General features: G+C 41.3%; 2 protein-coding genes and 1 non-coding gene across 3 annotated transcripts; 1 reads left to right on the forward strand and 2 right to left on the reverse strand.

The window, feature by feature from the left end:
• Positions 1–6,354: 6,354 nt before the first annotated feature.
• On the reverse strand, positions 6,355–8,478 carry pomp (proteasome maturation protein). Its single transcript, XM_020655683.3, has 6 exons — positions 8,328–8,478; positions 7,778–7,875; positions 7,594–7,654; positions 6,763–6,864; positions 6,579–6,672; positions 6,355–6,490 (listed from the first exon to the last, which is right to left on the reverse strand). Exons 1-6 carry the CDS (start codon positions 8,328–8,330, stop codon positions 6,423–6,425), a joined length of 426 nt encoding a protein of 141 aa, XP_020511339.1. The 5' UTR covers positions 8,331–8,478; the 3' UTR covers positions 6,355–6,422.
• Positions 8,479–8,642: 164 nt separating this feature from the next.
• Positions 8,643–8,714, forward strand: trnac-gca (transfer RNA cysteine (anticodon GCA)). Its single transcript has one exon. It is a non-coding gene; the product is annotated as a tRNA-Cys (tRNA).
• A 1,208-nt stretch (positions 8,715–9,922) lies between these two features.
• LOC136177210 (involucrin-like) lies at positions 9,923–13,125 on the reverse strand. The gene is made up of 2 exons (XM_065948929.1): positions 11,531–13,125; positions 9,923–10,945 (listed from the first exon to the last, which is right to left on the reverse strand). The coding sequence occupies exons 1-2, from the start codon at positions 11,581–11,583 to the stop codon at positions 10,447–10,449; spliced, it is 552 nt and encodes a 183-aa protein (XP_065805001.1). The 5' UTR covers positions 11,584–13,125; the 3' UTR covers positions 9,923–10,446.
• Positions 13,126–26,411: the final 13,286 nt, after the last annotated feature.

A 26,411-nucleotide genomic window follows, 5' to 3' on the forward strand; every position in this document is an offset into this window, starting at 1 on the left:
TGAACACACGTGTTGAGATTCTGTTGATCACTGAGCAACAGTTTCAGAAACAACAGACTCACAGATTACAGAGAACACAGATCTCATTGTGTAATGAGCTTAGAGAGCTGACCTGGAATCATCTGCTGCAGGATGATGCTCTTTATTTCTCTGATGCAAAACGTCACACTGAACAAGCTGAGCTAAGAAACACTTCCTGTCCTCCTCTGCATCTTTAAAAGATGACGAAACAAACAAGTGAAAAACGTCAAAAAAAATTTATGAAGAAATATCTGTTCCAGGTTTCTGTCTGTTCAACATGAGTCTGGTTCTGCTCCAGGTTTCTGTCTGTTCAACATGAGTCTGGTTCTGCTCCAGGTTTCTGTCTGTTCATCATGAGTCTGGTTCTGTTCCAGGTTTCTGTCTGTTCATCATGAGTCTGTTTCTGATCCAGGGTTCTGGTTCTGGTTCTGTTTGATTGGGCTTAATGACCTGAAACGACTCTGTAGTTGTGGGTGTTTTGTCGACATTGTTCAGGTGATACAGGTGTCACGGTGATGTCCTGTTTGCTGGTGTGCGAGGGCAGCACGCTGAGGGTAGCGGATGCTAACAGACTTAACAGACTGATTTGTAAGGTCAGTGAGGTTTTGGGGGCAGGGCTGGACTCTGACGGAGTCTGAGAGGAGGATGCTTTCCAAGCTGCAGGTTATCTTGGATTATGTCTCTTCATGACGTGCTGGTCACACATTGAGTGAAAGATTTATTACCCCATGATGCACTTCAGAACATCTCACGTGGTCATACGTACCTGTGGCCATCAGGCTGTAGCTCCTCCCCCTGAGAATCTAACTCTCTGTCTCAAGTTTCTTCATTAACTTAAACTGTGCAATACAGAAACAAAACTGGACAATTCTGTCTGAGCCTGATGTTCCCCCTGACCTCTCTACTCTCTGCTCATTTCTTATTTCAACTGGAACAACTTTCACAGTGATGTCACAATGATGCCATGTCACATGGATCTCGCAGTGATGTCACAGGGTGATGTCACAGGGATCTCGCAGTGATGTCACAGGGAGACACAGATAGCACTAATCAAATGTTAAAAGAATTGATTCAGTCCATTAGTAATCTCCATTTGGTTCTGTCATCATTTGATCTAATTGGACAGAAACAGGAAGTGAGAGAAAACGTTTTTATGTGTTTACAATGATGACACATAAACAAACAAACAAATAAATAGATACATAAATGAATAACTGATTAAATAAATGGATAGGCAGACACAGATGAAGAGCTGCTGAGGGTTGTTGTTTGGGATGCAGTGATCTCTCTGCAGTATAAAGAGCTGCTGCAGCGTCCGGCTCAGATTCATTATCTTGAGTGTTTCTGCTGCACGCACAGAGGCCCAGGTGCATGATGGGAAAGACTGCGGAAACAGGATGTTGGTTAATGAAGATGAGTCTGATTCAGACTGCTGACGTCTGTTCCCGTTTTAAATTTGTTAACTTTTTTTACACATTATTCACCGAGGAGGAGTCACTGTCATTATCGCTGTTCAATTATTCTGCATCATTATCCTCCATAATGTCTGAATTATACAAATACTACCTGGACCTGTAGGATCAGTGTACCTGTAGGATCAGTGTCCCAGGATCAGTGTACCTGTAGGATGAGTGTACCTGTAGGATCAGTTTACCTGTAGATGTTCTCAGTGGCGAGGAGCAGCAGGAAGCACCTAATTAATCAGATTTGCGTCTGACTAACTTAAACCTTCTGATGAAACTGTTCATGTTAAATTAGACAAAGTATAATGACTATTCATTTTAAATATAGGTCAAATAATGCACCTATAATCTGAAAATTAAAACGTTTTCAGCGCACACTGAACTTTCAGCGAGCATGACGCAGCAGCTTTATAACGCGAGCTGCCAAGTCTCCCGCGTGACACCATGCCCACTATCTCTGACCATGAGAGTCACTCAGCATCTGCACGCCATGAAATTCACACAGACGTGTCCTAAAACCGGTTTATTGATAGATTATAGCTCACTCTCTTCTCTGCTTAACTTAGTTACATTAAAAAAGATTATCGATTGAATTTTCTGTTTCAAATAATCTCTCCAGCTCTGTACACAAAGTGTCTCTCATCCTCTGTGTGTAATGGCACACACTCTCCCTCTCGACCGACTGTATGAGCTCTCTCTCCCATTCAGAGATTGTTTTGTAGTTATTAAAAGAATAATCAACTACAACGCTAAAATTTAATGAAAATCAGGGCAACAACTAGTTTGGAGCTTGTACCAGTGTTAAAGATTCACCCCGCCACCCATCGTACTACGCGTTCTACCTGCTCGCCTCATAGACTGTAAATATTACGTTCGCCTGCCTGGGAGCTGAGTCTGATGTCACTTTCCTGCGCCGTCCACTTTGTCATTTCGTTTTCGAGTTGGTTTGAATTATGATCACTTTTTAGCGCGGCAAGTTTGAAAACGAAAAGCCAAAGACCTTTCTTTTTCATTTGAATGATGTCATACAATATGCATACATAGAGAGTAAAAGTATAATGCAAACTGGATGACTGAATATTCATTTTAAATATAGGTCAAATAATGCACCTATAATCTGAAAATTAAAACGTGTTTCTGTTACTGTATTTTCATTTTAAAATTTGATTTTTCATTTGAATTATGATACAGATTTAGCAAGGCATTTTTTGAAAATGATAAAGCAAATGTAATTTCCCAGTTAAACCAGTTACATAAGTTTAAGTGGGTCACAGTGTTAGTGCAGCAGCTTATGGAGTCATGCTGCCCTCTGGTGGCTGGAGGTGAACAATGCTCTGAGTAAAGTGTTTGATAGGGGGGGCGCGCACACACACACACACACACACACACACACACACACACACACTAACCTAAGGTGCTGCCTCGCCTTCTTGTCATGGTCTCTCATCGACACACTAATCCCTCTTTATGGTTTCTCAATAATATCGTGTTGTTGATCAGCTGGTCAACAGGAGGGTCTTCTTTTGAAGAGTTTCTTTTCCCTGTAACACCCGGGGAATATACTGAAGGGTTTGGACCCTCTGGATTCTGTTTGCTTTTTAAATTTCAACTGAGGATTGAACAGTTTCCTCAGTTATCTCCACAAACACAGCAAAGGGAGAGTCTGTTTGTCTTCTCTTAGTAACAGGTCTATAAGAACAATGTTCCAGAAAGACCTAACAACATTATGTCATCTCCTGTTGGAAGAGATTTGTGGATGATGTCTGGCTGATACCGAATCGATATTTGATCACTAATAAAATTAAGGAAATATCTTTAAGACTCAACCTGCTAAAGATTAGATTAAAAAAAATTAAGATATAGATGTAAACTGTAACTTTTGTAATGAACTTCCTGCTGTATGTTTCATGGAGCCCCCCCCCCAACGTAAACAGTTTATTTTTTCTTCTTAAAACAAATGTCACCTGTTTACTTTAATTATTTAACTTTTTTCTATATTGTCTTAGTATAGGTTACATAGATAAATTGTAAATACATTATTTTGGAATAAAGTTTTTTTTAAATAAAGAAAATTAAAAAAAAAACCTTTTCAATTTCTGCCACGAGGCACCGAGTCACGTGGTCCCGTTTTCCTAGCTGCTCATTGGTTGATTTTCTCCCGCGTGACGTTTGTTCCCTGCATGCTCCTCGGCTCTGTATTTCTTTATGAGATAGATTCACGGGGGCGTTTCACGGATGTTGAGGTTTCTGTTAAATGAATATAAAATGTTAATGTTTAATGAGCTCCACAGCTCGTGTTTGATACACAGACTGTAAACATTACAATGTAAAGATAAGCGTTTGAGTCAAACCGTGCGTGAAAACATCCCCCCTCCTCTTTGGTATAAATAACTTCCCGGTATGACATGATTATCGGTTGGTCCGATGGCGGTGAGATTTCAATTGATTGCTACAGTGAGTTACAGAACCTCTACGTTTCTTCTCTCCCCTCCCTCACCGCCGACCTCGACCAACCTTTTGATTGGTTCCTCATTACTCACCTGATTTATTTGTAATTAAACACGGTCCCGCTGTTTCCTGAGGACGAACTCTGGATCCTTGTACCCCACAGGGAGATTTCTAATCAAACTGTATTATTTATCTGAACGACTTGTTTATGTCTTCGGTTTCATCATGTGTGGAAAAGGAGTTTATAGATCTGATGAATTCATTCTTTAACTTCCTGTTTTTATGTTCATAAAGGTTATCTAAACATTTCTCTCTGTAACAGTCGACCTGTGAATTATCATAACATTTAATTATGTAAACAAATATATTTCTTTATCAGTCTGAACACGACACTCAAACGCTCATAGGTTTAAAGATGTTAAAGTCCTCGTGTGGGCGCGTCAAACATCTCTTCTCTTTAAAAGTAAGAATATAAACTGAACCCAACACGAGCAGATGACTCATTGCCTAATCCATAAATGATGACAGACGTCGAGTTCATTCAGAGTGACATCACACACAGGCAGCGCTGAATGCTCAGCTCAGGTTTGAAGCAGGTATGAGAATATGTCGTACATTAAGAACGCTTTCACTAATTCTAATTCTATATATTTTTTAAATTAACAAAATGCAAAGGGAGGTAAAAGATCTAAATCAATATTTAGAGTGACCATTCTTCGCCTTCAAACAGCATCTTTAAGGTACATTTGTCCAAATGGGTGCATGATCATCACTGTCATATGAGCAGTCGTGTAGGAGACACCGGGTGAGGAACTGCTCAAGTCTCAGTTTCATGTCCCAGGACACCATGAAGACTGAGCTCAGGGTAACTCCCCCGTCAGCGAGGTCTCTCCCAGGCCTCAGAGCAGCTCACGCTCTGTTCATGAAGCACAAAGAAACAGGACAAAACCTTAACCTTACCAAAACCCTGGACCCAGGTACACCCTCCTATTGTCCAGAGAAGTCTGGTCACGAGGCCAAGCAACTCAACTCTGCACAGAAACAGGAAACTGCACAAAAGTGGCAGCAGGTGCTCCAAACTGAGAAGCAGAAGGCAGTTTGTTCGCTGCAGGGCTAGAAAGCGTTACCACAACGAGCGTCTGCAGGAAACAGTGAAGCACACTGCAGATGGAGATGCAATGTTAATACAAGCAGATACTTATCCATCATGCGTCAGGGAGGCGTCCGATTGGTCAATGACCCCAAGCATACAGCCAGGCTCAATAAGAATGGTCTTCAGCTTTAAGAGGAACAAGGGCTGTATCCAAATTGCCAAGTACCTACTCAATCTTTCAGTAGGCAGTACCTACTATCCGTGCTGTATACTGTTAGTACCTACTATACAGTTGGCGTGCACACTAGGCAGATATTTGTTCCTACTTCTTCAGATTCATTCAGTATGGAAGTGACGTCATTTACGTTTCCCGAACCGGCCGCATCCACCCGTTTTTGTTTTTTTTTAGCTTTATTCAAGAAACTGCTCATATACAGTCAGGTAAAAAAAAAAAAAACATATCACAATGTAAATCAAGTAAAAGACAGATAAAGTAACTAAATAACACACAATAGCCTTCATAAAGAAAAGTACAAATGAATGACAGTAATATACAGAATATAAAATAAACCAATAAAGACGCATTTAAATAGTGACATCATTATTTAAATAGAGGGAGAAAGGTTTTATAATAATGCAGACATTTATTATATTTTCTGTTGTTAATTAAAAGTAGTGATTTCAGTCGGGACTTTAACTCTAGATTAAAAATTGATTCAATTAATCCACGCTCGTTTGTTTTGATTTGGAGGCGGATGTGACGTGACGATTTACGTTTAATTTTGCACAGCATTGTGGGTGGTAAAATACAATTAATTTCCTGAAAGCATGCATCTCCGATCCATACTGCATGAAACCAAGAAGTTAGTATCCATACTGAAATGTTCAGTATACTGAGGTGGACCCAAAAAATGCATACTGAAATGACCATGAAAGTTCAGTATACTAAAACTCCCTACCGAAAAGTACGTACTGCCTACTGAACTGTGACAATTCGGAAAGGACCAAGGAGTCCTGATCTCAACATTATCGAGTGTGTCTGGGATTACAGGAAGAGACAGGAAGCTGTGAGCCGGTCTACATCCTCAGAAGATCTCAGGTGAGTTCTCCAACATGTTTGGAAAACTGTGCGAGTGTACCAAGAAGAACTGAAGCGCGGTCACACCAAGCGTTAATTTGATTTCTTCAGTTCATTCACTTTGCAGTTTGTTAATTTATACAAATAGAAATACCAACACTTCTATAATTCTACAGCATTTTTTCACACCTGCCTCAAACGTTTGAACACACACACCCCCCCCCCCCTGCACAGACCACAGACTGAACACCTTAACGTGTCTTTCTTTTTATTAAACAGACGTGTAATTAAAGTGTGTGTGTGTCCGCGCGCTCTGGTTTCACAGCAGGCCCAGTTTGTACTCCACCATCAGGTGAGGCTCTCCCATCATCTCGCTCTGAGCCGGATCTGTGGGAGGAGCAGACAGAGTGGGGGAGTCAGATAACATTTACAGGTTAATGATGGTCAGGTTAAGGGGGAGGGCAGAGTTTCTCACCGCTCAGGATGTCCTCAAAACCAATGACATCATCACTTCCTCTGAGAGTGTCGAGAGCGAGGTGAGAGCTCTGTAGGAAGGGCAGCCGCTGGATCTGTGTAAGGGGGGGGGGGGTTCATTTAAACAGGTGAGACAGTGGAGGTCAAACAGGTAATCAGTTTGTATCAGAAACACCTGAGCTCACCTGTCGGGCTGCTCTGTACTCCATCTGAAGTTTGAGCGGAGCGTGGAGACCCTGAATGTTCCTGAGAGTCGACAAGTTCATCTTGTCCTGGTTCAGATGGAACTACACACACACACACACACACACACACACACACACACACACACACACACACACACACACACACACACACACACACACACACACACACACACACACACACACACACACACACACACACACACACACACACACACACACACACAATTAGGGCGCACTCTACGCACGCTTCACCCCTAAAGTCCAGTTCATTGACTAGTGTAAGCGCTCTGATCCGTGTCCCAGCTCGCTACTCTTCCTCGGCCCTGGCACGCTCTGAAGATGTGCTTCAGCACGGTACATTTCATGACAGGTAAACAATATGGACAATAATACATTCATCTTGATCATTAATGATCGTACGGTTTGAAAATGTTCTGCATCCCGTTTTCAATAATACTGAGACAGCCTTAGTGTTTATAAAATACAGAGTTCACTATCAGAGTATCAGTTTGTTTCTCGGCGGTGGAAACACTCGACTACAGGTCAGAGTCCTGGGTTCAGCTCTGAGGTCAGCTGTTTGCATGGAGTCAAAGTAACTGCTGTTAATGTTCCCTGTCACTCGTATATTATTAAACATGACTTCATGATAATCAGGGTCTATGAAGTTGAAGGCTCGGGTTTAAGACCTGTGACAGTCTGAAGGTGTATTAGACACACCTAAGATAAGCTGACTTAGACTCTACCAGGTGTTTTAATAAAGCCATGAGCAGAGGGTGTGCAGCTTTGTTCAGCACAGCTCAGGTTACTCACGTTTTTCTCAGACAGCTCCAGAGGGTGACTCGGGAGGAGTTCATTCTTCACGCTGCTGAAACTGAAACGAGGAGAACGACACGCTGAATACACAGAGCTACTACAGCTGCAGCAATCTAATGTTTCATACAGACAACATACAGAGAATCATTTATATAAATAAACATGTAAATGTTTAACTCACCCTCCTCTCAGGGAGTCCTGCACACCGTACGCTCCCTGCGGACACAAACCGGCCACAGGTACACTGTCCTTAAGGTGGGCGGAAACACCTCTGCTATTCTGTCAGAATAAAACATAAATAACATTATAAGTATATTTATTTATCACGTTATTTACAAGATGATATTTAGCCTGGAGCTAAAACCACACAGGTAAACCTATGATACAGGTAAACGGTCCTTTAGGTGGGAGGAAAGACTTCTGCTGTTCTGTCACAGTTGAACATTTACATGATATATTTATATCACAGTATAAACATATTTACAACTTTATAAACATGAAAATATTTAACCTGAAGCTCCTGATGCTCACGGCACACAGCTAAGCAAAGCGCTAACTAGCATTAGCTTCAGTGACTCGTCACTTTTAAAGATATCAGAGGATAAACGGGCAGAACAAATACTCAACTGTGGTTTAAATAAAGCTGGGTACATCCACACACACACAACAAAGGGATGATAACATATGCTAGAACTGTTGATTAAATTAAGATTTCAAAGATTTAAACCCACCATCTTGATGCGCTTCTTCCACTTTCTGTTACAAACTGCTCAATATTCGGTTGGGTCGCATTTCATGACGACACATCCGGTGTAGCCACAGTCTTCTTCGTGGGTTGAAGGCATAGGTTACCAACACCAACCGCTGTACATTTCGATCAATTCGTAAATCCGTGTTCGGTGCGTTTACTCTGTATTAAACGGAAAAAACACATTCACACCGTAAAACAACCGAATATTAGCCTAATAACGAGGTGAACTGAACTTTATAGGAGATTAGATAGATATAGCTATAGATATAGGAGTTTAACCCTCATTTTTTGTAACGGGGGTATAGCTCAGTGGTAGAGCATTTGACTGCAGATCAAGAGGTCCCCGGTTCAAATCCGGGTGCCCCCTCTTTTCCTCCAAACAATATACTCTACACACACTTATGTTTTTATGTAATAACGGGTTATGTTACTTTAATTCATACTGTTTATTGAAATGTAAGGGTTTATCATTAAGTTTTGTTGCAGTCATATAAAACAGCTGAAGATCTAAAGAACCTGATCCACATATAACCTCCGACTGCAGCAACCTGAACATGTCGAATAAGACTGAACATATTAATAATACTTCTTCAATACAAACAAAAACAATATTCATTAATGTGTGTGTCTGTAAAATATTAACAGTCAGCAAATCTTAAGAGAAATAATAAAGAGACATCAGTATGTGTGTGAGTGTGTGTGTATGTGGGCTTGTGTGTGTGTGTGTGTGTGTGTGTGTGTGTGTGTGTGTGTGTGTGTGTGTGTGTAAAAGGTTTAACTTCCATCGTAAGCAGCATTTGACCTCAGAGTTTATTTGTTTGTCCAATTTGAAGGTAGAATCAAATGTCACGCCAAGATGCAACAGGTTTAAAATAAGAAGACAGTGAGTTTTTTACAGGTTAAGCTGGTGGAGTCAGGGGGGGCGAACAGAACGACCTCAACTTTTTGTTCTGTTTTTAAAGATTTGTGCCATCCAGTCTTTGATTTTTTTGAGTCGAGTAGTGTTTGCAGGGAGCGTGGGTTAAAAACAGTGGAAGGATAAACCGTGCTTCCTTATGAGGCCACCCAGCAGCAGCAGGGAAAACTGAGCCCTGAGGAAACCCACAGGTGACGGCGGCCCAGGGGGACACGATATCTTCTATAAGCATACTTTTAAACTTCTGTTTTAAAAGTATGATTTAAGCATATTTAGAGCTTGACCTGTATCCCAACCCAGTCCTTAAGCCTGAGTAGTTAACAACTTATGTGAGAAGGGCTGTGTCAGCGCTGTGGTGTTTCTGAAACCAGGTTGGAGTGCTTCAAAAATCTGATTATTCAAATTAAAAATGGATTCATTTATTGGTAGATGACTCTGGATAATGGGGAATCTGGAGATGGGCCTAAAGTTTGATCTGATATTAGGATCTAGGTTCTTTGAGGGTTGTGTGCGTGCGTGTGTGTGTGTGTGTGTGTGTGTGTGTGTGTGTGTGTGTGTGTGTGTGTGTGTGTGTGTGTGTGTGTGTGTGTGCATGTGTGTGTGTGTGTGTGTGTGTGTGTTGACAGGTCAGCTAATAAAAACGACCCTCTGTAACTGAATCACTGATTTATTTCTTTATTTTTTATTTGTTTCAACCGATAACTAAAAAATAATTATGAAAATAAAGTTTCTACAGAAACATAATTCTGACTTCTTTCATAAATTATTGATTGAACTTTTGTGTCAGATGAGGTCTGAAATTTGTCTCGCATCACAGCGGCTGAAAATTAAGACAAGATACACAAACATCTTACAACATTAAAACACCAAACAAACTTTCAGAGGCCTTGAATGTGCTTCACTCTGGGATTCAGTGCCACATTCAAGTTTAGAATTGACTGAGGAACAAAAGAACGTTTCAGTCTGACCATATTACAGTAAAACATGGGACCCTGTATCTCCAATGGTAACAGTTAATATCATGACTTGGTTAGGTGCTAACATGCTAACTCTACCATATCAGCAACAAACATTTTTATAGTTAATCTGAAATGTGAGGAACATCTGAGAGGAGAGGAGAGAAGAGGAGGAGAGGAGGAGGAGAGGAGAGGAGAGGAGAGGAGAGGAGAGAAGATGGAGTGTGTTAGTGTGTGTCAGTGGGTGTGTCCACAGCAGCAGCTTCCACGTGTCTCCTCCAGGCCTGCTGGATGATGCTGGCTGCAGCCTGCAGCTCCTCGTCCTGCAGCTCCTTCTTCTGCAGCTTTGCCTCCTGCAGCTGCTCCTCCTCCAGCAGCTCCTCCTCCTGCAGCTCCTCCTCCTGCAGCTCCTCCTTCTGATGCTCTACCTCGTCTGTGTCCTCCACTTTATCGTCTAACTCCTCCTGCTGGTGCTGGTTCACCTCCTCCTTGTGGAGCACCACCTTCTGGACATCTTCCTCAAAAGGCTTCTCCTGCTGAGGTTCCTCCTGAAAGTCCTCCTCTTGATCCATCGCCTCCTGCTGGACCGCCTCCTGCTGGACCGCCTCCTGCTGGACCGCCTCCTGCTTGGGATCTTCCTTGTGGAGCTCCTCCCTCTGTGGCTCCCCCTGCTGGCTCTCGTGGGGAGTAACCTCCTCCTGCTGCACCTCCTGCTGGCTGCTGGAGCTAGGAAAAAGGAAGAGCAGACAAATATATTTCAACCATTCTTGAGAATTTGGACGAATCATGTCCCAGACAAACAAGCTTAAAAAGATCACATACGACTTTGTTTGATGTTTGCTTTGATATCGAGTAGACGTGTTTTGGGGGAGCTCCACCTGAACTTCGCATTAATCTTCGTTTTTGATTTCAATGATATATTTACACTTGTGTGGTAATAAGTTACACTTTATGCAAAATGACAAAACCAAAAAAAGGCAAGAAATACGAAAAGGGTGCTGGGGAGGAAATAAAAGCTGGAAAACAGTCCAAGTCTGGTTTTCTTCACTCCCCTGACCACATCCGTTACACCCCCAAACAAGCTAGTGAAACCCTTTTATTATTAATTAATATTAAATAAAGTTATAAATATGATTAAATGTAACACTTTATCGAAAGTTAAGCTAACATTACCAGCTGTAACGCTTTAATGACGGCTAAGCTAATGTTAGCATCATTAAACAAAGGTCAGTCAATTAATGACATGGTTTGAAATAACGTTTATAAATATAAAACAAAGAGAAAGAAACCTTTATTGAAGCTCTAACTCACCTCATGACTGCTCTGTCTCTCTCTCTGAACCTTATTAACAGGATCTCAGTCATTATTTAATTAGGTCGCCTAGCAACGCTGGGAGGTGACGTCACCACGTGTGTCAGTGTATACTTTCAAATTAAAAGTCTGTGTTGACGAACATTGTAAAACTTCAGTAACAGACATTTTATTCTCTTAAATCATTTATAGTGTTTAATAATTACACACACACACACGCACACACACACAAACACGGGGCGGCTGTGGCTCAGTTGGTAGAGTCATCACCTCTCAACTGAAAGATTTAGGGTTCATTTCCGAGCTGGGCAACATGTCCGATTTGTCCCTGGGGAAGACACTTAACCCTGAATTGCTCCCGCTGCTTCAGTGGCGGTGTATGAATGAGATTAGTTACTTCTGATGGATGATACTACATAGCGACCACTACCAACAGTGTATGAATGTGTAGGTGTGACATGCAGTGTAAAAGCACTTTGCGTATTCGGAAGACTAGAAAAACACAATATAAGCTCAAGTCCATTTACCATTCACAAAAACACACACACCAGGTTAGATTTAAATCAGAGACAGTTCCACCTGTTGGCCATCAGAGGGAGCTTTGTATTAACTAACTGAAGCGTTCAGTGTCTCCAACACTTCCCTGCCACACACACGGGCGGCTGTGGCTCAGTTGGTAGAGTCATCGCCTCTCAACCAGAAGGTTGAGGGCCCAATCCCCAGCTGGGCGACATGTCCATTGTGTCCTTGGGCAACACACTCAACCCTGAATGAATCAAACCCACTGCTTCAGTGGTGGTGTATGAATGGGATTAATTACTTCTGATGGATGATACTACATAGCAATCACTACCATCAGTGTGTGAATGTGTGGGTGTGACATGCAGTGTAAAAGCACTTTGAGTAGTCGGAAGACAAGAAAAGCGCTATATAAGCTCAAGTCCATTTACCATACACACACACACACTACATGTTGTCGGCTTTTGTAGTCCATCAGACTGACTGTCAGTTCTCTCTGTGCTATCAACTAATGCTAATCACATCTGCCATAGTGTGTGTGTGTGTGTGTGTGTTTATGATCTGCAGCGCCTGTGAGGAGAAACTTGTTTACCTTTGTTTAATTTGTTTATTTTGTTTTGTTGTTTATTCCTTGGTTTTGTAGCTGAAATGTGATTTTCTCTTTATTTCTACTCTTGTAGTTGTTTTCTAGCTTTTGATTGTTTTGTCTTTAATCTGAAATGTTTTTGCCTTTTTGTTTAATTAAATATTCCTCTTATCTGCACTGAGGTCCAGAACCTTTGTTAAGTCCCTCATGGATGAACCCAAATAGAGCTCCGACATGAATCACTGACTGACTGAGAGGGAGAGCTCCGCCTCCGAGTCACTCTCTTCCTCTTCTTGTACTGAACGTGCTAAACAGAACGGTCGGGGAAAATAAATGTGATTGTTTTAGCTGCTTTCAGTTTGCAAACTGTAGCTTTATCCAACTAAATTCTCAGCTCATTGGCTTATTATTCCCCACCAGCTGTTCTCAGTACGATCGTGAGCAGAACTAAACGTTCGGCCGTGTTTCAGCTTATTAAATTCTGATTCACAGACAGAGCTGCGGAGAAGTACTGAACAATTCGGTGAACAAATCTTTTGAACGAATCACTTTACTGAACTGATTCTACTGATTCAGTACACTGAAAAGAACTGCGTTTCCCATCACTACTGTGCAGTCCCTGATGTGTTAAAATCTCCATGTCACATATGTAAAAGTATTTCCCGATTTTGATTTTTGGCACAGTGTTTAAGGCATGCCATCTTTTAATTATGTGTTTTGCTTCACTTATCCAATGTCAAATATGATCCATATTACAGCTAGTGAAAAAATATGTTTTTATGTATCCCACTTCATAAAAATAGCTCAGTAAGTTGAGTGGCAAATATATTATGGCACATTTGGTAAGTTACTTAGTAGTTTACTAAGTACTTAGTACGGTGGCCCTGAAGTGCAAAACACAACAACAAATAAGAAAACACAACCACAAATCACAAAACACACCAACAAAGAAGAAAACACAACAACAAATCAAGAAACACAACCACAAATTACAAAACACAACCACAAATAAGAAAACACAACCACAAATCACAAAACACAACAACAAAACAAAAAACACAACAACAAATCAAAAAACACAACAACAACAAACCACAACCATAAATCAAAAAACACAACAACAAATCAAAAAACACAACCACAAATCAAAAAACACAACCACAAATCAAAAAACACAACAACAAATCCAAAAACAAAACAACAAATCAAAAAACACAACGACATTAACTTTAACCGGAAAAGGTAGGTACCTGCAGTCGACAAGGATCGTCGGTGATTGGACGAACGCAATGTCCGTCTTTTTATCCGGAAGCATGCTGGTTGCACGAGTTGATTTCAAAACATGAGCGAAACCGGAGAATCAGACTCTCTTCTCAGAGAATATTTTGATACAGGCCATACATATGAGGTGATATTGGATATGCTGTCAACCTTTCACAACATTCAAATATCCGTACGCTAAAGACACGTTTAAAAGAAGCAGGTTTGTACAGACGACGGAATTATTCTCCACTAGCCGAGGTGAGACGTGCCATTCAGGCTGAGCTGCAAGGGCCCGGGCAACTCTTCGGCTATCGGACTATGTGGCAAGTTCTTCAACAAAAACACAAACTACATGTGAAACGAGAAGTAGGCATGAGCTTGTTGAAAAAACTAAATCCACATCCTTTGAGAACACGCCGGAGGTTTACAAGACGCACGTATCATTCCATGAGTCCGAAATTCAGATGGCATGCAGATGACAAACTGAAACCCTTTGGATCGGCCCTTTCAGGATGTATAGATGGCTTTTTGAGAAGAATAATGTGGCTTGTTTGTGGAAATACTAACAACAACCCATCTGTCGTCGCGCACAATTATATTAATTGTATATTAAAAGTGTTGGTGTGATCCCAATGAGATTAAGAACTGACCTCGAAACAGAAAATGGGACAATGGCAGCAATACAATGTGCCCTCTGCCATGCACATACGGACTACTATGGAGGCTCGTCAAGCCACAGTTACGGCTCATCAACAGGGAATCAGCGTATCGAGTCATCCTTCAAAATAAGAAGTGGTGACTATTATGAATTATTTTTTTCAGACCACTCTTTAAAATGCTGATAACATTCCTCATCTCAGCCCTCTAGATTATTCAATCAATTAAACATTTCTCCTTGTGTGTAAAAAAAAAAAAAAAAAAACTTTGCATTTAATGTATTCCTAGGTCTCAGTTTTGGATGGACCTGTTTGGAGACCTAAGAGACTCTGGACGGTTGCCATGAACACCAGTGCTTACTGAGATTCTGCTTCAGTAATGTTCTGCAGAAAGACCTGGATGAATGTACGGACTTCTGGAACAAGCACAGGATTCAACCATCCAGACTTGCCTCATGTCCTGGAGGGATTCCAAACGAACTCTATTTGTTATTATTATTATTATTATTGTATATTTTTGTAAATTATAGTATTTAATATAATTTATAGGCTAGTTGTCCTGCCTTTGTTTACTTTCACATTTCTGTATCAACAAGCAAACACATCTTATTAACAATGGCCATTTCAAACTACATTTCTAATATCTTGGTAAAAACCCTTTCATAATTTTATAATTGTCTGAATTTGCAGGTTTGGTTCAAGGGACTGTGGATTTGCTGTTGAAGACAGGGAACTAAATGTGTTTCCGGAGGCCAGGCAAACAATTGATTCATATGGTGACCCAGATATTCAGGTTTATCTACAACAGGCTGTGGAACAAAATGGATTACAGCAGCCACAAAATAGCTGGGCTATAGATACAGACTATACTGAAGCCCTTACCACATATTCTATGTTACAGTAAACCTATAGCTGAGAAAAAAAAATTCTGCTTTAGCAGGAGATGGCTTTACATTACATACATTACTGATTGGACTGTAAGTGCTTATATTTTGGGAAATGCTACTGAGTCTTAATTGTGAATTGACATATAAGTGGCATAAAGGGTTTTAATTGTTAATAAAAGGACGATCTGCCAAAATTCTCAAATGGGGTACTTTCAATTTTCAGGTTTGGTAACTGGAATTCTTGCAAGCACAAAATATTAGTAGACAGTTTCCTTGTATAGTATGCCATGTTAACAGCAGATACTGTGCATTAATGCTACAGAAGTCACAAGCTAAATAATTCACAACAAATTACACAATTGACATCTGTACACACCAGTATTTTACCATCATAACGGTATTTGTTTTATTTATTGAAAACCAACATATGTTGCTGGAAAAAAAAAAGCAGAATACATCATATTTGTTAGTAGATACACTGTCATAGCATTTTTTTCGAATGAGAGTAAGCCATGAAAACAAAGACACAGCAAATTAAAAAACAAGGAGCTAAAATCAGAACAAGAACCGTGAAGTGTGAACCGTCTCCAAGGTTTGAAAACATCTAAATACATTAACAGATCTGGGCCCCGTTTCTGAAAAAAGGTTTTGTGTAAACACTGAGTCAGTTCACCCTGAAATGAGGGAAACTCTGAGTATTCCGTTTCAGAAGAGGAGGTCACTCAAACCCGAGAAAGAGGGGTAACTCCAACCCGTTCCAGAGAGAGAGGTAACTTTAAGTCTGAGTCAGTTACTATGGTAACTGAGTCTGTGAACCTAACCGGTCGTGAGCAGGTTTTCTTCAATGAACCCAGAGTTTCTCTAAGTCTCCTCCCTCTTTCAGAGCCAGAAACGCCGTTTCATTTCCTCAGTCCGTATCACACCGTGTTAGTGAAGATTCACTGTTTGTCTGAATAAAAATCCAGGTTGTTTTAATATGATATGTTAGGGTGGCAATAGCCTACTACAGCGTATAAAACAAACTATTTTATCGAACATGGCATGTCTTTAAGTCGGTATGAAGGGGCTGCATTACTCAGTAGGGAATTAGAGCCTAGGCTACATTAACGTTGGGAGATGTTAATTTATAAACTAAACAGGATGAAGGTGGGAGGATATTTAGCCTATGTGTGTGAATACAGCTTTATGTTGAGAATAAAATTAATGCACATTCAAATAAACTCTGAATGAAGTTAACTTTAAATCTATATGAGTCTATTATGTTATTATATTTCATTTTGAGCTGTTTAAAAGTCGATTTTCTTCTGCTGGATTGCATCTTAATGAAAATAAATTGTATAGGTTTAATAGTCTACCATTCCATCAGTTTTGACCTGCAATATTTTAATTCTGATTAAATATTAAATTAATAGACTTTACGTGCTGACGTGAACAGCTGTTTTCTCTTACATCACTTCTTTTTCCTTTGTCGCTGCAGCAGTTTTACTTTTTTTTCCTTCTTAAAACCTGTTCATATTCGCCGTAGCCTGTGGCCACATGAAGATATTGATGTATTTCGAGATGGTTAAAGTAGGAGGATCTCTTTTTTGTCACCTGGTGAATCGTAGTATCGGGGCTCCATTCATGTTGGCTTTTTATCGTCGTGGTGCACGCACTGAACACCGAGTGGACCTACTCAGAGGTGATTTAACTAATTCAAATCTGCTGATCTGTAACCAAAAACTCAGAGTTTCCCACCTGAGGGTAAATCAACTCAGAGCTCAGGGTTAGACTGAGGGTTTGTTCAACCTTCTTTCAGAAACGGGCCCAAGGTCTGTAAGTGACTGCCTCAGAGTCAAACAATGTTTATCAGCAGTCACAGGGGATAATACAATCACTCTTAATGGATGTAAAATCTCCTAACCTCTTGCCACAACCACTGCAAACCAAGGTCATACATTTTCTGGGAGCTCTTTGCCACAATTTGGGCAATACATCATACATTTTAAATCTCTGCTTACTTGTTGACATTTCTCTGCCTGGCACCAAATGAAGCATTTACTTCCGGTTAAAAAGATAGACATTGCGTTCGTTCAATCAGCGACGTACCTACCTTTTCCGGTTAAAGTTAATGTTGTTGTGTTTTTTGATTTGTTGTGTTTTTTGATTTGTTGTTGTGTTTTGTAATTTGCTGTTGTGTTTTGTGATTTGTTGTTGTGTTTTCTTATTTGTGGTTGTGTTTTGTGATTTGTTGTTGTGTTTTTTGATTTGTTGTTGTGTTTTCTTATTTGTGGTTGTGTTTTGTGATTTGTTGTTGTGTTTTTTGATTTGTTGTTGTGTTTTTTGATTTGTTGTTGTGTTTTGTAATTTGTGGTTGTGTTTTGTGATTTGTTGTTGTGTTTTTCGATTTGTTGTTGTGTTTTGTAATTTGTGGTTGTGTTTTGTAATTTGCTGTTTTGTTTTGTAATTTGTGGTTGTGTTTTGTGATTTGTGATTTGTTGTTGTGTTTTTTGATTTGTGGTTGTGTTTTGTAATTTGTTGTTGTGTTTTCTTATTTGTGGTTGTGTTTTGTAATTTGCTGTTTTGTTTTGTAATTTGTGGTTGTGTTTTGTGATTTGTGATTTGTTGTTGTGTTTTTTGATTTGTGGTTGTGTTTTGTAATTTGTTGATGTGTTTTGCACTTTAGGGCCACCGTAACTTAGTAGTTTGGCACTGTCAAATGGCAGAGTTTGTGGCAGGGTCTGCACATTCTTACGTCACGCTGATTTTTATACATCCAGACGTGTGCGTTAAACACAGCATACTCAACATTTTAGTGCGCATGCACTTAAGGTCATCATGGCTTCAGACATTATTGCCCACATCAAATTCCTAACTCCTCAGAGCCCCCCCGCCCAATCAGCCGCTGTGCCAGCATCACTGCTTCCCAGAGCCTTGGCCTGTCAGCTTCTTAGTGCCTTGACTTCCCAGATTTCAGTATTTAATATCAACAAAGTCACATGTGACCTAGGATGACGCATGATGTAGCTTAAATAGCCTGCGTCATCACGTGAGACATCCCTTCTATCTTCTTGCAGGTAAACACAAATGCAGGTTGTGCTACAGAGGATAGCTGAAAACCTTTTTCGCTTGGAGCCCTATGACCCCATGTTTAGATCTCCAAGGGCTGCAGACACTTAAAGCTGGCTGTCTGTCCAGTGTTCTCGCTGGTGACCACAGCGCCTACTGTTACGGTCTCATGCCAGTTCAGAAGTTGGACAGGTGAGGTAAGTATTATCCCTTTCTAAGATGGACAGGGATATCGTTTTGAGAAGAGCCTGGTTTTCGGGTTTCTTTTGGTTGTTTTTTCTGCTGTGAGAAGCCTTTGCAATTGCAATGTGTGGTATTGTATCATGGTAGTGTGACAGCTGATTGTAAGCTCCCTGGTAGATTAATGAAAAACATCAGGCACTCAGACAGAAAATATCCAACCTCCTGGAGAAGAAAGCCATCAAACGTCGTAGATCTTCAGACACAGCAAGGTGGGTTCTACTCAGTTTATTTTCAGCCCGAAATGCCAGCAACTGTGGGTATAGCCCTTGAGGGGCCTGAACCTCTCCTAGGTGCTTGTGACCAAGCTGTTATCCAGACCAAAATGGTCTTGCGGGCACCCATCACAAGGGCACTTTATGCCAACAGTTGGAAGATTTTTTCATAATGGTGTAGAGCCCACAAGTAGACTTCTGAGAGTGCCTCTGTGCCAGTAGTGCTGTGCTTTCTGCAGTCTTTGCTAGAGAAGGAGCTCTCTGTTTCCACCTTGAAGGTCTATGTGGCTGTGATTTCAGCTGGATTTCGCCTGTTGAGTTTATGTGGCAGTCCGGGATAGAGTGTGGCTGTCAGCAAAGGCTGCTTTTCTTCTGACAATGGCTTCAGCAAAACATGTGAGTGAGCTTCAAGCCTTGTCAGATGTGACAAGAGTGGCACTTTGGCCTGACCCATCATTCCTCCCAAGAGATTGGCTATAAGCCACTTTAATCAGGTCATTGATATGGCAGCTTATCGCCCCTCATCCCTGCTGGATGAAGAAGCTAATTCAGCAGAGCTGTGCTGCCCAGTTCGGGCCTGGAGACACTACATTCAGGCAACCTCGAGTTTCCACCACTGTCATTGCCTGTTTAGCTGCTATGAGGGCCACAAGAAAGGACAAGCCCTGTCCAAACAGAGACTTTCCAGGTGGATAGTTTCGGCGATTGAGGAGGCCTACAGGTCAAAGGGGCTGCCATTGCCTTTTAATATCAGGGGCCTTTCTACCAGGAGTGTCTCCACTTCCTGGGCAGCACTACAAGTGACGCCACTTGGACCACACCATGCACCTTTGGGATTCCTTGTGACAATGCTAGTATTAGTCATCCAGTGTTAAGGACCACCTCTCTTGGCGAGAATATTCATTAGGGACATTGTGTGACTTGTGATGATGCAGGTTTTTTAAGCTACGTCATGCCTCATCCCAGGGCACATATGGCTTTGTTGATATTAAATATGAGACAGTTTTATCCAGTGTTTAGAACTGCCTCTGGCGATTATCCAGAATTCATAGAACCGTAGTTACGTGCGTCACTCTCATTTCACCTTCTCTGTCAGTTCATTGTCAAACGTTCCCTGTGGGCCCGCAATGATTTTCCTTGTGGCTCTGTTTTTTTCTTCTGTTGGAGTTGTTCTCTGACTTTTGATGGACTGGAAAGAAGTATGCTAAGAGTTAGTTTTTGCCTTTTGGTTCCAGTAGCTTACTTGAATCCTTCATGGTTACAGAAACACTTACAGGTTATGTGTGTGTGTCTTTGTGTTTTCAGTATGTTTGTAAGGTCTGCCACAGACTGAGCATGTACCAGTCTCAAATAAATGGTCATTTTGAGCTGAATAAATCGCACAAGAACATAAACTCTGTGTTTTCAGCTGTGACTCAAACAGAAAGTCTACATTCAGACTCATACACACACACATATATAAATAAATGTATTTGTATTGATGAGCTATCATAACTCATCCGTTTGTTCTAAACGAAGTGTGCTCATATTTCAGAACCACAGCAGAAGCTAATCTGACTTTATAAGCACACAGACGTCCATTATGCAAATGTCCTCAGAAAGCATCTCTCCACCAAAGCCTGCAGGCACAAACACGCCTGTATTTACATCTCCTCTCTGCAAAAGAGCTCACGCTGGTGATTTTCTGCAGCGGGAACGCTCCTGACAGGGAAACACATTTACATACGACGGTTTCCAGAAATATTGTGTATGCTCATACTCCTGACATATTTAGTCGAGCTTCAGTTTGACAGCATGTGACCGAGGAGGAGTGTTGGTAAGCCTGAGAGAGAGTTTTTATCTCAGCCGATTAAACACACAATGTTTTTATTTATGAGAAACAAAAGAGACAAGACATGAAAGCAGAAAGAAAGGGTAAACTACAGACAGAGGAGAGGAGAGAGAGGCGAGGAGGAGAGGAGATGAAGAAAGGAGGAGAGAGTAGAGGAGGAGAGGAGAGGAGAGGAGAGGAGGTCCAATGTGGTTCTTTATTCACTCACAGCCTCTGTGAGTCTGATGAGAACACATCCTGTTAAAAGTCATCATCATGCTCATCCATCATCTCATCCTGCATCATAATAACCTGCTCCATGTTCACACATTCTGAGCAACTCCTCCTCCCTCCTCCTTTTCTTCTTCTGGTGTTTCGTGAGTCTGTGAAGCTTCTTCTTTGTGATTAATGAACATCTCCAGAGGATCCACACAAATACAGTTTCATCCATTAGAATCCAGTTACTCTGTTCATAAAGCTCGTACCCGCAGATCATCATCAACTGTCAGCTATGAAAAACATACAGATATATATTATTATTATTTATGATATAATTATTATTAATAATAATATTATTGCTATTGTCAGGAAGAAAGTCCAATTATTTATTTATTTAAATCCACTAAATAAATAACTCCAACAGGAAGGAGATTACTGAGCATGTGCAGGAGTGAGAGGTGATTAAGACGGAAGAAGAAGAAATACTTAAGATTCAGTCTTTTCACTCATATGCACACAGGGGGCACTCCTGAGCACCCGGATAGAGCTCCAGCCACCAAACCAGTTTAATGCTTAGGACTTTATTGGGACTTGAACCAGTGACCCTCCAGGTCCTAGCCTGAGTCTCTACAGACTGAACTACTGCCCCCTAGTGCCAGGTTGTGCAAGATATCCCCTTCAAACTAAAATAGAAATGTGATTTTATTTTAACCTGGTCGAGTCAGAAACAAACAAATGTGTTCAATATATATAAATATAAATATATAAATAAATATAAATATATATTTATAAATAATAGAAATATAATATTTCTATTTTATTTTGAAACTCAGAGTGAGATCATCACGTGTTCGCTGCAGGATCAAACGTTTACACACACACTGTAAACATAAACCATCATCTGACCTCTGACCCTCCCTGTCTGTGGATATATAGGTTATGATGTGGTTAAAATAACGCCGGTGTTTTGCTCGTCCGTGTGATCCAGAGAGATGCTTAGCGTGAGAGCTGGTCAACACAGCATGTTGTGCTGAAGTTACACACTACATACTGATTACATTACAGGGGTCAGAGGTCACACAGAGGGAGAGCAGGCGAGAACATTAGATAATCATCTGTTTATCAGTAAACTTCAATCGTCCTCTCTATCTGCACCATGTTGTTGAAGCAGCAGGAAGTCGTCTCCATGGAGATTTAACATCTCTTTGATAATCACACTAATGAAATTAATTACAGACGAGCGGCTCCCTGATGGGGGGTGATGATTAAAATCCTCCACAGAGCTGTGATGCACACACACACACACACACACACACAAACGCACACACACACACGCACGCACACAAACACAAACACACACTTTGTTATTCTGTTGGGAAACAGGAAATAGACTGGCCTGTTACTTCTGTCATGTCAAAATACTTCAGACTGTACCTATGACAGATATTATAAATCTATGAGACATGACGATCATCAGTGCATCCAGAAGTCATCACTTACATTTAAATAATAAAAGACTGATCTGATCGGGACTTTGTTTCCTGTCTACCCAGTACACACCACCATAGACTATCTGCACACCATAGACTGTCTGCACACCTCCATAGTGTCTGCACGCCTCCATACAGTGTCTGCACGCCTCCATATACTGTCTGCACGCCTCCATAAACTGTCTGCACGCCTCCATAGACTGTCTGCACGCCACAATAGACTGTCTGCATGTAACGGATGTGGTCAGGGGAGTGAAGAAAACCAGACTTTGACTGTTTTCCAGCTTTTATTTTCTGCAGAAGACAAAAGAACATTCAATGTGCCTTCTGGACATTTGTTTTCTGCACCTCTGCTCCCTCAGCAATGCAAAACGGCACTGTGAGGGACAGACGGAAGGAGCTACGGTAACCCAGGAGGTACAGAAGCCGCAAAGTGCCAAAAAGGTAATTCTCAAAGGAAACATAAATTTGATAAAATAACAGTAAATATACATAACTCGTTAAGATAAAATTCACAAATACTTAACAGAAATAAATTATAAATGAAATCTCAAGTATAAATTGTAAACTGTACTCAAAAATAAAGTGCATTTTAACTCTGTTACACCCACCCCCACTGAATTTTAGCGAAATGAGGCACCAACCGCACAACATGTATCGAAAATACAATCGAACTAGACATGACAAATAGGGTCAGACTTGTTACCAAGAAAACCAACATCAAATGTATCCCATAAGGATGACGGGGTATGAGAGCAGCGCTTATTTCTCAACCCAACAACTGGAAACAGGGTGCCTTCTACACCTGGTTTGACATGGACATGGTTTGTATCAGTCTGTTTACAGGTTTAATTAGTCGACCAAATCGTGACCTGACCTGTGTCTGTGCAATGGAACGATTATCGTGTGCTTTTGAAATCTGGTCAACAGCATACAAAGTGCTAGTCTTATCAGTCTGCGTCATAGTATCAGCATTGTCAGGCTGACTTGCATGTGTGGAAGAGTCCTCAGCAGCTGTAAAGCTAGAACCACAAGTCGCAGGCTGATTTGTCTGATGACACACAAGAGAGACTGAAGTACTCTGAGGGTCAGAGGTCACACACGTCAAGTCAGTAAAGTCCACCTGTGATAAACTTGGCTCAGAAAGTTGGGTTATCCACTCGATTGTTCTCCTCTCAGAATCCACAGGCTCAGGATCAGTCATGGGACCCCGTCTGGTCACAGTCACAGCTGAGCTCCTGCCACTCTCTTCCTCAAGGTTTTCACTATCCACACAATGAGTCCCGCTCTCACCCTCAAACATGGTGTCTCCTGCCTCTCCATCAATGTCAGTCTCCTGGACAGAAGAGCCTGTGAGAGGCATGGATGAAATCAGATCAGACAATCCACTCGAGTCCTCAATAGGAAGGAAGTTGACTGGCATCAACAGGTTCCTATGGATCACCTTCTCTAGTCCAGTGACTGTGTCACAAATCCTGTATGTATGTGTCTCAACATTAATGTCCACTACAGTGTAGATGGTAGATTCCCACCGATCAGCAAGCTTCTTTTTACCTCTCTCCTTCCTGTTGGCCAAGAGAACCCTGTCACCGATGACAATGTTGGACCCTTTTACTCTCCTGTTGTACAAACGAGCATGTCTGCGCTGCTCTTTCACAGCATGGTCCTGGGCAAGATCCATCGCCTCTTTCAGATAATTCTTGAGACATGCCACATACTTATCATAGCCTGTGACAGCAGAGTCGTGAAGGACAGAACGGAAGAGGACATCAACAGGTAAGCGAGGAACACAGCCAAACATGAGGTAAAAGGGGGGAAAGCCTGTCGTCTCATGGGCAGTACAATTGTACATGAAAGTCAGAGTCTGCAAGCGTCGTGGCCAGTCAGTCTTTTCTTCAGGAGATAAAGCACGGATCATGCCCCCTAGAGTCCGATTAAATCGTTCCACACTACCGTTCCCCATCGGGTGATAAGGAGTTGTGTGGGACTCAGTGTTGGGCAAGTTACTTTAAAAAAGTAATTAGTTACAGTTACTAGTTACTTCTCCCAAAAAGTAACTAAAGTAGTTACTGAGTAACAAATTATAAAAGTAACTAGTTACTTTGGAAAGTAACTATTTCGTTACTTTCAAGTACATTTTTAAATGCTCAAATGTGTCAAAGAATTTGGACCCCACCTCCACCCCTCTTTAACAGAACTTAAAATACATGTGCATGTTCAATTATTTATGATAAATCTGAATATTATAATGAAATGGACACTTAATACAATCAATAATTAACAGAAACAGTGTACACAAATCTAAACTATTTTAATGTTGCTGTGGGACAAAGTGAGACTAGCCTCCAATCAAATGTCATGTATTATTGTAGATATTATAATTACTATGTTTATATAGTGGATCCGTAAAAATGACATAATAGATGTTTTGTCTGCTGTGGTAGACAAATATTCTAATTTCTCAAATGTCTGTTTGAGCTCGACATTCATTTGAGCATGTTGGGCGTCTATATCGTTCCCGAACGTCTTTCTACATGGCAGGCCGACCCCTGCTCTGACCGGTATTTTGGCAACTAGTGCTCTGAATGACTCCGACTCAACCATCGATAATGGCAGCATATCCTCCACAACATACCTGGCTACCAGTTTGTTTAGCTCGGCCTGCGACAAAACGTGTGGTGGTGGGGCCGTAAAATCAAGCTTCGGTTGCTTAGGTTTTGTGGCACTGTCTCCTTCTCCTTCGGGGGTCTTCTTGGCCACTAATTTCGTGGAAGCATGTAGCGTTGAAAGATGTTTCAATTAGTTTGAATTGCTCAACACCGACGTGGAGAGGCTTTTGACTCCAGGGCATAATGTGCATTTCACGATTACACTCGTTCCTTTCATTTCTTGGAAGGAAAAGTAATGGCTATACTTCCACTTAAAGAAGGCTACTGCTGGATTATTTGGGCTCGCCATTCCTGTTTCTCGTTGACTTATTTGTGTTGTTGTGTGTCCGACTATGCATGCTTTCGAATTTGTGTAAACAACACCCGCCCAACTCTACCTCTGATTGGCTCACCATGAAATTTTTACTCTACCTCAGCCAATCGTCATCATTTATGCGGTTGTCTCGTGTCCGCACTCACCAAAGAGGAAGAACAGTAAGAAATATCTTTGCCACTCGGCTTAGAGATCTAGTTGGTCTGATGAAAAACAGCTTCAGTTGTAGTAACGCACCGCATTTTTTGGCAGTAACGGTAACGGCGTTATAATGATGGGAAGAGTAATCAATTAGATTACTCATTACTGAAAAAAGTAACGCCGTTAGTAACGCCGTTATTTATAACGCTGTTATTTATAACGCCGTTATTCCCATCACTGGTGGGACTTCCTGATGCCTGAGTCCCTCATTAGCTCACTTATCAAGTGGCTCTCAAAGTTTGCACCTTGGTCGCTATGAATCCTTTCGGGGAATCCAAAGACACAGAAATAGCGATCCCAGAGAACTCTCGCTACCTGCTTAGCTGTCTGATCTCTACATGGAAAGGCCTGAGCCATTCGCAGGGTGTCTTGTCCAGGAGGAAAAAACTGAGGCAGGAACTGCAAAACTTCAGCAGCACGGGCTCTAGGACCAGCATCCCACTCAATGTGCGACTGAAACACAGCAGCCACTTCCTCCCTTGCTACAGAATGAGCACACGAGAAGTGAACCACATGTAGCCTGTACAATGTCACTTACAGGAGAGGATTTATCGTGAGCACTGGACGAACGGAAGGCATTTTGAACAGAAACACTTGACACATCTTTGACTTCAGCAAGAAGACCTGCATATGTTTCGGCAAGCAGTCTGTGGCCAACATTTTCCTTGACAAACGGCGCACGGCTCAGGGCGTCAGCTACAACGTTTAGCCGACCAGGGACATACTTTATATCAAAGTCATAACTCGCCACTTGGCTACCCAGCG

Source organism: Labrus bergylta, chromosome 20 (genome assembly GCF_963930695.1).
Source record: "Labrus bergylta chromosome 20, fLabBer1.1, whole genome shotgun sequence".
Taxonomy (NCBI): domain Eukaryota; kingdom Metazoa; phylum Chordata; class Actinopteri; order Labriformes; family Labridae; genus Labrus; species Labrus bergylta.

Bases quoted from the DNA above. Each gene is read 5' to 3' on its own strand.
- LOC136177210 (XM_065948929.1), bottom strand. From the start codon at position 11,583: ATGACTGAGATCCTGTTAATAAGGTTCAGAGAGAGAGACAGAGCAGTC. The intron at 10,946-11,530 runs GTGAGTTAGAGC...CCTTTTTCCTAG, and splicing joins AGAGACAGAGCAGTCATGAG to CTCCAGCAGCCAGCAGGAGG.
- pomp (XM_020655683.3), bottom strand. The intron at 7,655-7,777 runs GTGAGTTAAACA...TCCTCGTTTCAG, and splicing joins CAGGACTCCCTGAGAGGAGG to TTTCAGCAGCGTGAAGAATG. The intron at 6,673-6,762 runs GTGAGCTCAGGT...CCCCTTACACAG, and splicing joins AGTACAGAGCAGCCCGACAG to ATCCAGCGGCTGCCCTTCCT.